General features: G+C 52.5%; 1 protein-coding gene across 1 annotated transcript in view; it reads right to left on the reverse strand.

Moving 5' to 3' along the window:
- Positions 1-17,239, reverse strand: part of BLTP2 (bridge-like lipid transfer protein family member 2) — a 39,561-nt gene that overhangs the window by 14,975 nt on the left and 7,347 nt on the right. The window contains exons 10-23 of the mRNA XM_056865115.1: positions 16,931-17,086; positions 16,602-16,765; positions 14,130-14,397; positions 13,309-13,514; positions 11,432-12,512; positions 9,623-9,814; positions 9,263-9,465; positions 8,711-8,829; positions 7,262-7,482; positions 6,463-6,653; positions 5,744-5,843; positions 5,445-5,647; positions 2,923-3,205; positions 1,663-1,820 (exon numbers count right to left, since the gene is read on the reverse strand). Of these exons, the coding sequence (XP_056721093.1) occupies positions 1,663-1,820; positions 2,923-3,205; positions 5,445-5,647; positions 5,744-5,843; positions 6,463-6,653; positions 7,262-7,482; positions 8,711-8,829; positions 9,263-9,465; positions 9,623-9,814; positions 11,432-12,512; positions 13,309-13,514; positions 14,130-14,397; positions 16,602-16,765; positions 16,931-17,086 (3,545 nt within the window). The remainder of the gene's footprint in view (positions 1-1,662; positions 1,821-2,922; positions 3,206-5,444; positions 5,648-5,743; positions 5,844-6,462; positions 6,654-7,261; positions 7,483-8,710; positions 8,830-9,262; positions 9,466-9,622; positions 9,815-11,431; positions 12,513-13,308; positions 13,515-14,129; positions 14,398-16,601; positions 16,766-16,930; positions 17,087-17,239) is intronic.

Below are 17,239 nucleotides of genomic sequence, written 5' to 3' on the forward strand. Positions count from 1 at the left end.
ACCACCGCTCTTAACCATTACACCACGCTGGCACTATGAGAGCCTTCCCACAATTGGCTGAGATGTAGCTCACTTCCTCTTGAAGACAGTGGCCCCTGATGGACACAGGGAAGGTGTCCTTCGCACAAGAGATCTCAGGACCAGAAGGTAGGGCAAAGGCAAACGGCACATTGGGGAAAAGGCTGGCCCTGGTTCACCATCTCTCGCATCTTGAGGCCCATCAAACTAGAAGAACTTTCACTCTGGCCAGATGTGAGGCTGTGCCCTCGGCTGTACTTGAAGGCAAATACAAAAAACTCCATCCTTAGAGAGACTCTGCCCGTGTACCATGGGTGAACTGGAGACAATGGTACATGTCTTGTTTCGATGTCCATACTACAGTGGACTGAGAGCTACGTTTGTTTCTCCTTTACTAGCTAAACTCCTCAAATGCCCAGAATGGGTATGGCTGGAAAAGCTATTAATTGATGAAGACCCCGATATTTTATTTTTGACGCAAGTGGCCAAATTTTGTGCTTATGTGGTCAAAGGTCGAAATAAGAAGAGGGTTGCTGGTAATGATAAAAGAATCGTATTAACTACTGATCTGTGCTTTATACTGTTCTATATTATTTTATACAGAATTTTATCTATTTTGCTAGTAATTTTTAAAAACAAGGTTTTTGGCTGTTAGATTTGTAGTAAAGAATTTGTACCTTGATATTTTCTGGTCTATGACTGCAAAAATTTATTATTATTATTTTGGGGGAGAGGGGTTAAAGAAGAAGAAGAAGTAGAGTTGGTTTTTATATACCAACTTCCTTTTCCGCTTAAGGAAGAATCAAACTGGCTTACAATCACCTTCCTTTCCCCTCCCCACAACAGACACCCTGTGAGGTAGGCGGGGCCGAGAGTGTGACTAGCCCAAGGTCACCCAGCTGGCTTCATGTGGAGGAGCGAGGAATTGAGAATAAAACTGCTGATATCATACTGCCCTTGTACAAATCTATGGTGAGACCACACTTGGAATATTGTGTATAGTTCTGGTCACCACGTCTAAAAAAGAATATTACAGAGCTTGAGAAAGTGCAGAAAAGAGCAACCAAAATGATTAGGGGACTAGAGCAACTGTCCTACGGGGAGCGGTTAAGACGCTTAGGGCTGTTTAGCTTGGAAAGGTGGCGGCTAAGGGGAGACATGATAGAGGTCTATAAAATTATGCATGGTTTGGAGAGAGTGGACGGCCCCTCGGTCATTCAAAGTCAGTATTGTCTACTTAGACAGGAAGCGGCTCTCCAGGGTCTCAGGCAGGGGTCTTTCACATCACCTACTTGCCTAGTCCCTTTAACTGGAGATGCCGGGGATTGAACCTGCGACCTTCTGCATGCCAAGCAGAGGCTCTACCACTGAGCCACAGCCTCATGAACCGTGAAGGTAGACCCCTGGATCAAGACTGACCCAGCCACGACAGCCAGAGAACTGATCTTCCACATTCATAATATCTGTTCTGGGCTAAGCATACCCTTTCGGCCTGACAGCTGCCATTCTTCTGGCAACTCAATGCAGAAGAGCAGAAAACGGGAGATCCTGTGCGGGTGAGGAAATGCTTTGCCCTCACCCCAGGGTCCCGGGCCACCCCACTCCAAGAGCAAGCCCCAGCAACGTGCCAACCGTGGTGGGTACCTGGCAGTTGATGAGCTCGATAAGGCAGTTGCGGTTGAAGATGTCGTCCGTCTGGCAGGCAGCGATCCCACAGAGCTGCTCGCTCACCCCGGACTCCTCCTCCGTGAAGACCACAAACTTGTCCGTCTCCTCGATGAGCTTCTGCAGCATGTAGGCACCTGGGTGGGGAAGCGGGGAGAGTCGGACAGCGGCCGGCTCAGTGGGTGGCCTAGAGGCGGAAGGCCACGCAGGAGAGGGGTGGGGGCTTGGCAGTGCCTGATTCAGATGAGGAGAGGCCCCGGGCTATTCCACTTGTGAGGCCCCTCCCAAAGCCCGCTATCATCCTCGGCTTCACTGAATTTTGTTCAAAACATTCTTCCATCTTCCTTTAGCCGTGAGGCTTAGAGGAAGATGGAAGAATGTTTTGAACAAAATTCAGTGAAGCCGAGGATGATAACGGGTGAGTAAAATCCCGCAATTCCCAAGTTCCCCTGTAAAGCAGGGCTTCTTAAACTTTTTCCACTCGCGAGCCCTTTTCGCCCAAGAAGTTTTTACGCGACCCCGGGTATCTTCTTGTATATAAAATAGCTATACAGAAACCTTTTACTGTTGCCAAATTTTTCACAACCCCCACATTCAGTTATATGGGGTTGCGACCCACAGTTTAAGAAGCTTTGCTCTAAAGGATATAAGATGTTATTATTAAATACCACAGTGATTGTGGGGGCGGAAGCATAAATGTTAAAATTCACACTGTGAAAAAGTTTTGCAATAACCAAACTTTGTAAACATTGTATGGAATAAGCAGGAATTTTTAGGAACATGAAATTATTCTGAAATGGAGGGCAAGGAACATTACTGAAGGGTTGATTAGAGACTACAGAGCGTTATGACAGTGTGTAAGAAAGGCCTATGACAGTAAAAATGGATACTAGTCATGATGCATGCCTATTCTCTCCAGGATCAGGGGAGCATGCCTATTATATTAGGTGCTGTGGAACACAGGCAGGATGGTGCTGCTGCAGCCGTCTTGTTTGTGGGCTTCCTAGAGGCACCTGGTTGGCCACTGTGTGAACAAATTGCTGGACTTGATGGACCTTGGTCTGATCCAGCATAGCCTTTCTTATGTTCTTAAGAGAAGTGAGGCTGAAAAGGCATCTACGGAAGGGCTGGCATTCCATGTGGCCCCAAACCCATGGCACTCAAACCCCAAAGAAAAGAGGAGGGGGCTTGCTGTTGTCCCCCCACCCATTGCCAGGAAGGCCCCCTCCCCCTCCTCACCTCCAGAAGGGCTTCGCTCTGTCCGGTTGCTGCTGGCACGCAGTGGAGGCTGAGGGCTGGGGGGCGGCCCCCGCTTGTACTTCTTGGTGAGCAGCTGGATGTCGATCTTGAGGCCTTTCATTGCCTCAGTCGAGAGGTTGCGCTTGAGCACCGCGGCCTTCTTGTAGCCGTCGTAGAGGCCGAAGGCAATGTCTCGGTTGGTGGTGGTCCAGGAGGCACGCAGATCCACCAGCTGCAGCTGATGTGTGTGAAAGGCATCATCGCCATCACGGGAGAGTAACTCCTGGGCGGGGGGAGGGGAAGACACATGAACACATGAAGCTGCCTAATGCTGAATCAGACAATTGGTCCATCGTGGCCAGTATTGTCTACTCAGACTGGCAGCGGCTCTCCAGGGTCTCCGGCTGAAGTCTTTCATGTCACCTACCAGCTGATCCTTCAGTCCGGAAATGTCCAGGGACTGAACCTGGGACCTTCTGCATGCCAAGCAGATGCTCTACCATTGAGCCACAGCTCAGTGAGAGCCATGAGCCACCATGGCAAAGACACCCTGGACAATGTGGCCATCATAATTGAAATCCCTGTCCAAATAAGTTAGAGAAAGCCTACCCCCATAACCCCAGCAGGACATGGATTCAGCCCCCTTCGCCAGTTCTTTCTGCCCCGACAGGAGGTGAAGAATATAGCGATACCCCTCCACACACCAGTCTTGCGCTGTTTTCATTCGTCCAAGTCTGCTGGTGCCCTACCTCTCTCATCCTGATCTAGCCACAGTGATCCACGTGACGCTCACCTCTAGGCTAGACTACTGTAATTTGCTCTACGTAGGGCTGCCCTTGAGACTGATCCAGAAGCTCCAGTTGGTACAGAATGCAGTGAGCGAGGTTCTTCACAGGTGCCTCACCCCGAGAGTATATACAGCCAGTGCTCTGCCCAAGTGCACTGGCTCCAGCTAGAGTATTGGATCAGGTTCAAGGTGCTGGTTTGGACCTTTAAAGCCTTACATGGTCTGGAACCCTTGTATGTCTCTCCTGTATACCCCCCCAAAGATCATTACAACTATCCGATAAATTGCTGGTGGTCCCCAGCCCCAAGAGTGTGCGGGTACCCTCGACAAGAGCCAGGACATTTTCAGGAGAGGGGATAGGAAGGCCAGCCACGGCTGCCCTTGACTATAGGCCTGGCAGGATAGCTCTGACTTGCAGACTCTGCAAAACTCTTTAAGGTCCCGCAGGGCCCTGGCTCCAGCCTGGTGGAATGCTCCACCTGGAAACATCAGGGCCCTGCGGGACCTTAAAGAGGACCGCAGGCCCTGCAAAGCAGAGCTATTCCACCAGGCCTATAGTTGAGGGCAGCTGCGGGTATTATCACTGCTGCCTTCCCTATCCCCCCTCCCTTTTTTGTTGTTATATACAGAGGGGTGGGCCTGCTTGTTTGTCTCAGTCTACATGACGGAAATTGGGGCACCACCTCAGGGTTTTAATGGTTTTAAATTTTTAGGGTTTATTGTTGAATGTCAATTATTGATTTTAATGTTATTGATGTATGGTTTTAAATGATGTTACCCACCCCGAGCCTGGCCCTGGCCAGGGAAGGAGGGCTGGAAATCAAAAAACAAACAAATAAATAAAAATATACAGGCAGGGCCTGGAATGCACAGGCATCAGCCGGAAAACTGCAAGCAAGAGGAGCGGCCGCAGAAGCCGTGGGCACCTCAGTTTGCTCAGCCTCCTCCGCAGATTCAGGCCTGGGAGCTCAGGGCAGAAGGGTCCCCTCTGCCTGGGTCAGTCTGTGGGGAGGGGCAATGGCTCAGGGGTAGAGCCTCTGCTTGGCATGCAGAAGGTCCCAGGTTCAGTCCCTGGCATCTCCAGTTCAAGGGAATAGGCAAGTGGGGGATGTGAAAGACCTCTGCCTGAGACCCTGGAGATCCACTGCTGGTCTAAGTAGGCAATACTGACTTTGACAGAACAGGGCAGGCTTTATTTGCGGTCACAGACCATCAAATATCCTACAAAAATTGAAAATTAAATACATCCAAAATACAAAAGATAAAAATGTAGTGGAGATTAAAAACTGGAATAAAGGGATAAAATCCTCCAAAATACGCATAAAACAGTAGAGATTCTAATCACAGATTGGTTATTCCAGAGCCTTAAGTGCCTTTTGTCTTCTTTTAGTTGCCAACCAGGCAAATCTAGCCATACTAACAGATAAATTTGGTGATGAATCTAGACGATGTTTTCTGAGAGGTCTGGGACAATCCACTAACAAGGGAATCAGAGGGCCTGAGCGTGTATGATTGTACAACGAGCCCTCAAAAAGTACGTCTTCAGGGGTTTCTAATGCGTCCTGGTTGCATAATTGCAATTTTTAAAGGATATTTGATGGTCTGTGACTGCAAATGAAGTCTGTTCTGACTTTGACAGACCAAGGGTTTGGGTCACCATAAGGCAACTTCACGTATTCGCGTGAAGCCGCACTGCCCTAGCATCCCTTTGGCCAGGAAAGCGGGGAAGCAGTACCTCCTCCACCGTGCGGGCACTGTGGCGCTGGTAGGTGAGAGACGAGAGGCTCAGCAGGTGGGTCTTCTTCACCAGCAGGTCGAGGCGGTGGTCTGCGTTCTCGTCGCAGGTGGAGGCCATCAGGTGCACCGTGACCAGGCTCAAGTCGCTCACCATCTGGGTGATGCTCCACTCGGAGATGAGGCGCCGCATCACCGTGCCGGCTGCGGACGGACAAGGCTGTTAAAATGGGGCCGCTACCCGGGGACTCCGTGAGGAGACTGCCGCCGACCCGGCTCCTCCCAGCCCTTCCCACTCACCCTGGGGGATGAGCCGCTGGGTGCCTCGAGTGAAGATGTGCCCTTGAGCGCATTCCAGTTGGATGCCGCGCTGCTGGGCAAAGGAGGCCCAGTAATGCACCTGGGGAAGCAGAGGAAGAGGAGGAGTCACTTGGTTTTGCCTCCAGCCGGTGTGGTGTCGCGGTTTGGAGCGGTGGGGGACTCTGATCTAGAGAACCGGGTTCGATTCCCCACCCTTCCACTTGCAGCCTACTGGGTGACCTTGGGCCAGTCACAGTTCTCCCCGAACACTCTCAGCCCCACCTACCCCACAAGGTGCCTGTTGTGGGTGGGAGGGAAGGGATTGTCAGCTGCTTTGAGACTCCTTTCGGTAGAGAAAAGCTGGGTATAAGAACCAACTCTTCTCCTTGGGTAAGCGGGCAGTTTGTGCAAGGGAGCCCCCTGCTGACTACACCTGGAAATGCAGGTAAGGGCCCCCCTCCCCGGCATCATGTACTAAATGTACTGATGCTACTGCAGGAAAACCACAGAAAAACCCAGCTGATACAGGTGTAGCAGCAGTGGCGGCAGCCGTCTCAGCTGCCCCACACAGGATGGTCCAGCAACAACTTGCCAGGAGCGGCTCCCGGCCAGGGCCGCCTCCCAGGAAAAGGGAGCAACAGCAGCACCCAAGGCAGAGCCTGCTGCCCCCAACCAGGCGATGGGGCGAGGAGGAACACACCTGGCCAATGGAGCCTCACCTGGAGCTTGGGGAAGCGGGCCGTGAAGGAGAGCTGCCGGTAGTGCTGACCCAGCTTCTTCTTGCTGGGCTTCATGTTGTCGAAGAGCTTCCCGCGGCAGATGGGCCGGGTGACACTGGTCCACGTGGCCCAGAAGTTCTGCATCCAGCGGAGGGTGCTGCTGTAGAGGAGGATGCGGGGCTGGGAGGGCTCTGTGGGGCCACAGAAAAGGGGAAGGGGGCTCACTGTCCAGCCCAAGAGGGCACAATGCCCAGGCCCAGGGCCGTCTGATTCAGGATGCCGCTCGGGAACAATTCTTAGCTCAGCTTTTGGCCATGGGTGAAAGACAAGACTGAAGAGCCAGCATGGCAGAGTGGTTAAGAGTGGTGGTTTGGAGCAGAGGACTCTGATCTGGAGAGCGGGTTTGATTCCCCGCTCCTCCACATGAGCAGCGGATGCTAATCTGGTGAACCAGGTTGGTTTCCCCACTCCTACACATGAAAGCCAGCAGGGTGACCTTGGGCTAGTCACAGCTCTCTTAGAGCTCCCTCAGCCCCACCTACATCACAGGGTGCCTATTGTGGGGAGGGGGAGGGAAGGCAATTGTAAGCAGGTTTGATTCTCCCTTAAGTGGTAGAGAAAGTCGGCATATAAAAACCAACTCTTCTTCTTCTTAGCGGACCTTGCCTTCAGACCTCACGGCTCCGAGTCCAGCAGCTCCCAAGTGACGCTAAAAAAAAGGGGGGAGCGTGAACCCAGAAGAAAGCATCCATTGCCGGAAGGGAGAACCGCCCTGTGTCCACAAGGCAGTGGTACGCACCCCCGCTGTGCCGCGTCAAATCCATGCGGATGGAGAGGTTGAGGTTTTCGGAGCGGAAAGCCCGGTAGGAGTCGGGCTGCTGGCCCACGGGCACCTCGGGCAGGAACTCCGGGGAGCGCAGCACCACGCTGTGGTGGTCGTGGGGGTTCCCGTGGCACAACCACGTCAGATCCAGGGTCATGCACAGCTGAGGCAGGTGGAGGAAGCAGCAATCATCATACCTGGGGGAGGAAGGGGACGTCACCTCCTGGGCCAAGTATCCAGGCCGCTGCCCTGCAGTCGCCCCCCTCTGCCCGTTCAAAAATCCTGCTTCATTTATTCAGACTTGAAGACATCTTTACGATTGGGATACCTTGATCAGTGCGCCACAGCAGAACACCACTTTTACTCAGTCAAAGATTTTAACACTGACATATATTTGTGTCTCTGTGTACTGGTATAATTGTATTCTGGAGTTTAATGGATTTAGACCACTGAAGAAGGCCACATGGCCGAAACGCGTTTGGTCTTCGTTTTGGCCTGTCTGGCTGTAATTTTGTGTCTAATTGTGTTTTATGTTCATATTTATAATAGAAATATAGAGGCTATAGTAGGGCTGTATAAAGGTAAAGGTCCCCTGTGCGAGCACCGGGTCATTCCTGACCCATGGGGTGACGTCACATCCCGACGTTTTCTAGGCAGACTTTGTTTGCCAGTGCCTTCCCCAGCCATCTTCCCTTTACCCCCAGCAAGCTGGGTACTTATTTTACCGACCTCGGAAGGATGGAAGGCTGAGTCAACCTTGAGCCGGCTCCTTGAAACCAACTTCCGTCAGGATCGAACTCAGGTCGTGAGCAGAGCTTGGACTGCAGTACTGCAGCTTACCACTCTGCGCCACGGGGCTCTTAGGGCTGTATACAAGCTGTTAATTTTTGTCTGTAATAAATTCATTATATATAATTACAGAAGATCGTTTGCACTTAGTTTTGGCCCTCATGTAGGTTTGTTCTTGACCTTAGGGCACTTAGTTTTTAGGGTTAAGTTTTCTTCCTCCCTTTCGCTGTTGGCGTTCAAAACTCCTGCCAGCTCTTGGAGCTGCCGAGACCCGCTTTGGGTGTGGCAACTGGGCAAAGCAGGGGGCATAAGGGCCTCCTCTGATGGCTCCAGGGGCCAATCAGTCTCTCCTCCTGTTCCCTTTCCCCCCTGACCTTTCCATCACTGACGTCCCCACACTTCTTCCTCCCTGCAGTGGCTGCTGGCACCTCAGTACAGGCTGCAATCGAGTCTGCAGGTGTGTGCTAAACAGGGGCAGGGGCTGGGTCCAGGGCCCCAGCAAGCACTTCCAGAATCAGGTGTGCAGGACAGGTGAGAGCCCTCCGGGAGGCAGGTCAGCAGTGGGCGATCTCACTGTATCGCCGATCTGAACAAGGTCACTGCAAGGCGTACCCCCTTCCCCCGGCCCCCACTCACTTGGAGGCTGTGCGGACGTTCACATCCAGGTCTCCCTTGAAGACGAACTGGCCGGACGTCCAGTGGAAGGACAGGTGGCTCCACTCCCAGTGCATGTTCTCTGTGGTGTTGTAAGGGTCCTGCGGGACAAGGCCAGACACAAGAATGGGGCAGAGGTCAGCCCCCGCCGACACTTTCAAGCCCGTAACTCCCCCCACCATCTTCTCCCTCCGGGCTTCCTAGGGCCCCACTCCAGTCAGCGTGATGCAGGGGTTAACAGCGGTGCTTTGGAGCGGTGGATGCTAATCTGGAGAACCGGGTTTGATTCCCTTCTCCTCCACAAGAGTGGCGCACGCTAATATGGTGAACCAGGTTGGTTTCCCCACTCCAGCACACAAAGCCAGCTGGGTGACCTTGGGCTAGTCACAGCTCTCTTAGAGCTCTCTCAGCCCCACCTACCTCACAAGGTGTCTGTTGAGGGGAGGGGAAGGGAAGGTGATTGTAAGCCGGTTTGATTCTCCCTTAAGTGGTAGAGAAAGCTGGCATATAAAAACCAACTCCTCTTAATCTTACCTCCGTGGCCACCTGATGGAGGTTGGCCTGCTCAATCTCCATGCGCCAGCTGCCATGGAAAAGAAGGCGGCTCTTGTCCCACCAGGGCAGCAGGGGGCTGGGGTCCTCCGAGGGCTTGGCCAGCAGGTCGACGGCTTGCCCAATGAGCGTCCAGGCAGGGTCCCAGCACGGCCCCCAGACGACAGTGTACTGGAAAACCTCCGCTGTGCCGGACGGGAACAGCACAGGTCAGGCGCTGGGGCCAAAAACTCTCCCGTGCTCTCCCCCAGCAAACCGTCACCCATCACACTGCAGAGGTGAGAAAAGCTGACCCCCCCTCCCTGCCCTTTGGCTTACGGCTGCGCCCTCTGGGGGACTTACAGTGGAAGTCGTGGTAGAACTTCAGGGGGGGCATGTTCCTCTCCACAGTCATGTCCCCCCACGGGGCCCCGAGCTGCAGCACCTGCTGCCGGCGAGAACACGGCGGACCCCGTTGCTCGGCCCCCGCAAGCCGCCCGGACAGGCTCCAGTCTCGGATCTCGAACAAGTAGCGGGGGTAATCCCGTATACGCACTGTGGGTCGACGTGGGAAGAAGGGCAAAGGTCACTGAAGGAAAAGCAAAGAGGGGAACAAAGAGCATGCAAGACACCATGCTCTGCCCTTGCCGTCATGACTTGAAAACTTTGAAAAACTAAAAACCAATCATGTTCCATGAGAATGTTAAGATCAGATTTTTAGCCCCCTGCTATTTGGAAACAGCCCTGACCTGGACGGCCGTGGCTAGCCCGATCTCGTCAGATCTTGCAAGCTAAGCAGGCTCAGCCCTGGTTGGTATTTGGAAGGGAGACTTCCCAGTAATACCAGAGTTGCTATGCAAAGGAAGGCACTAGCAAACCACCTCTGTTAGTCTCTTGCCTTGAAAACCCCATCAGGGGTCTCCGTAAGTCGGCTGCAATTTGACAGCACTTTACACACACACATTTTGAAACAAGCCTTTATCTGGATGGCCCAGGCTAGTCTGATCTCATCAGATTTTAGAAGCTAAGCAGGGTCAGCCCTGGGAAGTCCTTGGGTGGAAGACCACCAAGGAAGTCCAGAGTTGCTACGCAGAGGCAGGCACCGGCAAACCACCTCTGTTCATCTCTTGCCTTGAAAATCCCAGGGGGTCACTATAGGCCTGTTGCAACTTGATGGCACTTTCTACCATTTCGAAACAAGCCACTCCCAAACAACGAGGAAGTGACCCTAAAGCCTCTGAGCTGCACTCCTCTCCCCAGCTCCCAGACCAACCAGATAAGACAGCCCATGGAGGCCAATGATCTGTGGCTGCTCCATCCACTTCACAGCAGCCCCCGGATCCAGCCTCCAAATGCTTGACTGCCTACATCTCTCCTTGATGACACCCTGGGACTTACCTATGCTACTATCAGTCCTATATGCATTTTAAATGTAAGGCACCAAAACCCATTGGGCCTGAGTTTATTATTTACCTAAAACACTTATTAGCCTCCTTTCATCCTAACGGAGCTCAAGGTGGCTTAAAAGGGACTGAATTCGCTCCCTTCTCCAAGGAATGTCCAGCCTCATGCAGGGTTTGGTTCCAAAATGTCATAAGAACATAACATAAAGGCCATGATGGATCAGACCAAGGTCCACCAAGTCCAGCAGTGTGTTCACACGTGGCCAACCAGGTGCCTCTAGGAAGCCCACAAGCAAGACAACTGCAGCAGCATCCTGCTTGTGTGCCACAGCACCTAATAGAATAGGCATGCTCCTCTGATCCTGGAGATAATAGGTATACATCATGAATAGTAGCCATTTTGACTAGTAGCCATGGATAGCCCTATCCTGCATGAACTCGTCCACTCCCCTCTTAAAGCCTTACATAAGAACATAAGAAAAGCCCTGCTGGATCAGACCAAGGCCCACCAAGTCCAGCAGTCTGTTCACACAGCGGCCAACCAGGTGCCTCTAGGATGCCCACAAACAAGACGACTGCAGCAGCATTATCCTGCCTGTGTTCCTCAGCACCCAATATAATAGGCATGCTCCTCTGATCCTGGAGAGAACAGGTATGCATCATGACTAGTATCCATATCGCTTTGGGAGACGCTTTTTCTACACAGATGTAATACAACAGAATACATTAGAGCTAGCCGGCAAAGGTAGGACCCCGCCCGAGCACTGACCGAGGAAGGTCTTGACGCTGCCCTTGATCATGCGGCACCAGTGGGTGATAAGCTCCAGGCCTTCGGGAGGGAAGGGGCTGACGCTGTCCAGCTCCCGGACCTGCTGCAGGACACGCTCGGCACCGTGGAAGGACTCGTCAGCCAGGGCCACCAGCTCGAGGTCAGATAAGGTCCAGGTGAGCAGGGCCTTGCGCATGGGCGTGTTGCTGTAGAGGCGGTGGGAGCGCTGGATGTAGATCTCGATGTTCTTCTTCTCCAGCGAGGCGTACAGCTCCTCGATCTTGCGGGCCGGCAGCAGCTCGCCGTGCTGCTTGCGCAGGGCGGCCACCTTGGCATCCAGCAGGCCCAGGCGCTTGGTGCTCTCCTTGCTCTCGTCCTTCATCAGCTCGTAGTTGTCCCGCAGCTTCACTTCGAAGACGTCATCCAGGAAGACCCAGGAGAACTGCTGGACTTTCAGGAGGAGGTCCGGCGGGAGGATCGGCTCGCAGCTGGTGTCCCGGCCGGCGTAGTGGAGGCCCTTCAGCCACTTCTGCACGCCCAGGGCCTCGTCCAGCGTGGCGGAGAAGTCGTACTGGTAGGGGAACTCCACGGCCACGCTGGCGCACGAGAGGACCCAGGCGCGGTTCCGCAGGGAAGCCAACGTGGGGAAGGGTCCGCGGTGCAGAATCATCTCTTCCAGCTCAGGCAAGGCCTGCACTTCCACCTCTTTGAAGGCGAAGATGCCATTGCCGTCGAAGCCTGCGGCCAGGCCGGGGCAGTAGGCGTGAAGGGAGGCGCCGTGCCGGTTCACCTGGACCCGTTCGGCCGCCAGGCTCAGGTAGCGGGTCTCCGAGACGAAGGCCGTCACCTTGAGGGATCCCAGCTCCAGCGTGAGGCCGAGGAGCCTCTTGGGGGGCGAGCACTCTGTCACGGAGGCCCCGTCGGCATCGTCAGGGCCCTGAGGGTCCGGAGCACATGCGGTCTGTGGTGAGAGCATGCCCTGGAGCGTTTTGTAACACTGCAGGGTAGCCAGGAAGTGATGGAACAAGTACATGTGGTCAGGTGGGCTCCACAGGATGCTCAGGCTTTCTCCGCACTGCACCTAAGGAGACAAAGGTCAGCGAAGTGCTCTACCTAGGGAGGTGGTGAGCTCCCCCCTCCCTGGCAGTCTTTAAGAAGAGGCTGGACAAACACTTGTCAGGGATGCTCTAGGCCAGCGGTTCCCAAACTGTGCTCCACAGAGCACTTGGTGCTCCGCGAAACATCTCCCAGTGCTCCACGAAGAGACTGGAAAGAAAAATCAATAAAATAAATGTGACAAGATCTCAAAATTGTGAATTTTTGCGGCCATGAACTGTGTGTAGGTAAGTATCGAGGCGAAATTATTTACCTCCTGCAGTGTGCTGTGAAACAGAAAATATAAAGGGCTAGTCAGCGTTCATTGTGCCAAACTCAAAGTCTGCCGGCCCTGCTTATGTTTTTGTCGTTTTTTGTGTATGTAGTGAAATTGGTGGAGAAAATAAAAATTCTGAATGAAATAAAACTTGACATTTAACATGGCCAAATGCTTAGACCACCTTCCATCATCAATACTACTACCATCATTCGGTTTAGTATGTAGGTGCTAGGTGAAAATAGTGCTCTGTGACAAATTTCTCTCCTGAAAAGTGCTCCATGGCTCAAACGGTTTGGGAACCGCTGCTCTAGGCTGATCCTGCATTGAGCAGGGGGTTGGACTAGACGGCCTGTATGGCCCCCTTCCAACTCTATGATTCCATGATTCATTAACTTGGCCCCAACCATCCACACCCTCCCTCCCCCAAAATACTCTGGCCTGCCATTCCACTGTTTCCTCCTCCCCCAGAAGTGAAAAGGGGGAGGAGCTTCCCGGCAGGTACCTCCAGGGAACAGATGCTGCTACGATAGGTGAGGGACAAGGCGGAGAGGCTGGCCGCGGGGTTCGGGATCGCCGGGGCTTTGCAGCAGGCCTGCATCTTCTCTGCGACACTCTTCACCAGGGCCAGCGCCACCCCCTGGACGCTGACGGTGCAGCTCTCGGCGCTGCCCAGCACAGTCAGGGTATCCACACGAACCTCTGCAGCCCCTGGGGAGAGGGGGGGGAATCACATTCAGCTCAGATGTCTGACAAGGCTATAAGCAGAGCTGCAACTGCAGGACATTTGATTAGTTTAGGGGTTTCCCCCGCCCATTTATTTATTTATTTGTTCAGACTTTCAGCCCGCCCTCAATCCTCAACCAAGGCCGGGCTCAGGGCGGGTTACAACAACTTCATAACAATAGAAGATAAAGAGAGCCAGCGTGTAGTGGCTAAGAGCGGTGGTTTGGAGCGGTGGACTCTGATCTGGAGAACTGGGTTTGATTCCCCCACTCCTCCACATGAGTGGCGGAAGCTAATCTGGTGAGCTGGGTTGGTTTCCCCATTCCTCCACATCAAGCCAGCTGGCTCTCGTGATTATGCTATAAGCTGCCCTGAGCCCAGCTTGCTCGGGAGGGTGGGATATGAGATGAAATAAAATAAACTGTACAGAACACCAACCAATGCTTCAAAACCAAACACAGCTGCATCCTTCTCACGGAACAGATAACATTATCACATCGTTGCGAGCACCTCAGTAATTAAGTGGGAAGACCCCTTAGCATTCTATGGTGGTTCTGCATGTGAGATTCCCCCTCTCCCCCAGCCAACCTGACCACTCACCAGCCAGGGGAGACAAGGTGAATAAATTAACATCCTCCACTTTCAGATCAACCTTCCAGAGGATGCCCAGGTCTTCTGCCAGGGACGGCTGAAGGGCCTCCAGGGACCCCTCGGTCTCCACATCCCTGGGGTGCCACAGCAACAGGACTCTGGAGAGGCACTCAGAACAGGTGTCCGAACACTCCACCTGCAGGCCACGGAGGGTGCAGTCCAAGAAGAGGGTGTTTGCGTGGGCACTGGCGGTGCCCAGGGGTTGGTTGTAGCTGCCCTGCAAAAATATGATGGGAATTTCACCAGAGCGGAAGGCTCACCAAAGCAAACTAGATTGCCTGCTGACGCTCCAGGGTGACCCACAAGAGCTGTTGCCCAATGCTGGGTAAAGGAGACTGTACTAAAATCCACACCTGCCATCCTCCCAATAGCTGTTTGGCAAAAGAGAATTCACTATAGAGAGCCAGCGTGGCATAGTGGTTAAGAGCGGTGGACGCTAATCCAGTGAACCGGGTTGGTTTCCCCACTCCTATGCACAAAGCCAGCTGGGTGACCTTGGGCTAGACACACTTCTCTCCAAACTCCCTCAGCCCCACCGACCTCACAATGTTTCAATTTCTCTTCTCCCTTACGAAAAAAACAATCGTGCTTTTTAAATTTTTGCACCACTTTCTCTTTCCTTATGCTAAATGCATTAATAGGAATACAACTTTGATGTAATTTTTACATCAATGGTGCAAAATGACTCAACAAAAGCAGCAAAACAGAGGGGAACCAAAACAAACAACCGCAGCAAACACATGAAACCAAAACATGACAAAAAAATATCCAAATTGGCCCATCCCTGGATAAGTGTCCTAGGCCTGCACAGGGGGACACATCCAGTCTCTTTTCCTAAATCAAGCACCTGCCACCGTTTATGCCCATTAAGAAAACCCAAGCCTTTTAGCGTTTTTATGGCATTTACCCTTCTTAGGGAACTGGCGGGAGAAAACACCACTCCTCAGTGAATAGGATCCAAAGTGCAGAAGTCCTGCTGGGCAGGAGGGGTCCCCTGCCCCACTCCCCAAATCTACAAAATGTCAGCTCTGATTACTAAAGGATACAAAATGCAATACAAAACTATTCTGAATTTCAAAATGAACTACTTATGACTTGATTTATATAGATTTGGTGTTGATAATCACCATATAAACAACATTTCAACAATTAACAGGTATCTTACTGTTTCAAAACAGTGCACAAGAACCATATGTTGGATACAAATATAATTAATACTTAAATTGTGGAACTCCCTGCCCCAGGATGTGGTGATGGCTGCCAACTTGGAAGGCTTTAAGAGGGGAGTTGACATGTTCATGGAGGAGAGAGGTATTCATGGCTACTAGTTAAAAGGGATACTAGTCATGATGCAAACCTATTCTCTCCAGGAACAGAGGAGCATGCCTATTACACATTAAGTGTTGGGGAACACAGGAAGGACAATGCTGCTGCAGTTGTCTTGTTAGTGGGCTTTCTAGAGGCACCTGGTTGGACACTGTGTGAACAGACTGCTGGACTTGATAGACCTTGGTCTGATCCAGCAGGGCCTTTCTTATGTCCTTATGTTAATCACAGTTGAAGATGTTCAAGGAAATAAAAATGTCCATATATCCATATGTTCTCAATTGTGGGCACAGATGATGCCACTGGATTCCATGAGATGGGCTTCCGGTATCATACCCATTTAACCAATGCAGGTTTCATCAATCAAGAAATCCTTCGAGGCTGTAAGGCAAAGACGCCTTACCAGAAGCCCATCTCATGGAATCCAGTGGCATCATCTTCAACTGTGATTAATTGTATTCGTATCCAACATATGGTTCTTGTGCACTGTTTTGAAACAGTAAGATACCTGTTAATTGTTGAAATATTGTTTATACGGTGATTATCAACATCAAATCTATATAAATCAAGTCAAAAGTAGTTCATTTTGATATCCAGAATAGTTTTGATTTGCATTTTGTATCCTTTAAGTCAGGGGTGGGGAACCTTTTTTCTGCCAAGGGCCATTTGGATATTTATAATATCATTCGCGGGCCATACAAAATTATCATCTTCAAAATTAGCCTGCTATATTTTTGGGCGGTCCTAGCAGCTCCATAGCTAATGACTCCTCTGCAAGGGGGGGAAAAGGTTCCTTTTCTCGGCAAAACAAACTCACATTTGCCTTGAATAGAGGCTATTCCTGTCCGTGGGAGGGGGTGGATCGCCAGTCTTAGATTCTTCTGAGCTAGAGATCTGCCAGGACCCACGAAGGGCCAGACCAAATGATTTCGCAGGCCTTAAATGGCCCCCAGGCCTGACGTTCCCCACCCCTGCTTTAAGTCATCAGTGCTGTCATTTTGTAGTACTATAACCCAATTTAGGACAAGGTCTACTTTGATTCCCCTTCCCCCCAAATCTGGCTGAACTACCCCCTCCAGCCCCGGACTCACTCACTTGCACACTGAAGGAGTCGAGAATGAGGGCCTCTCCCCACACGTGTGTGTTTGGGGGGTGCGGGGCCCGCTGGATGTGCGAGTCAGCCCCCACGCGCCAGCAGAAGTGGTCGACCACCAGCACAGCTCGCTGGTGAACGCTCTGGGGGCGCAGGTGCTGGTAATCTGAGCGGCAGACAAAGAGGGGGGGGAGAAGTCAGCCAGGGAACTTCCGGCAGCTTCCCCTGCCTCTGGCCAAATCCACAAGGGAGGCAGTGGAGAAACACCCCGACCCTGCTTGGACGGGGCCAGCCAGCCAGCAGCACCGGCCAAGGAAGGACCAGGTCTCACCTACGGAAACAGAGTGGAAGCCGAAGGCAAAGGGGAGCATGTCTCCCAGCTGCACAGAGAGGCTGACGTTGGAGACCGAGGCACTGAGGATGATGGTCGCCAGGATCTGAGGCATCCTGAGTGGGAGAAGAGGGTCAGCAGCCCGCCGCTTCTTGACTCGCCGGATGTCCCGTGTCAGCTCGAGCTTCTCCAGCCAAAAGTGCTGGGAAGGAGCGTTTGCTCAACCCGAGGCCCTGCCGCGCAGCTACCAGCCACAGCAGAGACAATGGAGGCTGACGGACTGGCATCGGGCAGCTCCACCTCTGTGCG

Source organism: Euleptes europaea, chromosome 19 (genome assembly GCF_029931775.1).
Source record: "Euleptes europaea isolate rEulEur1 chromosome 19, rEulEur1.hap1, whole genome shotgun sequence".
Lineage (NCBI taxonomy): Eukaryota > Metazoa > Chordata > Lepidosauria > Squamata > Sphaerodactylidae > Euleptes > Euleptes europaea.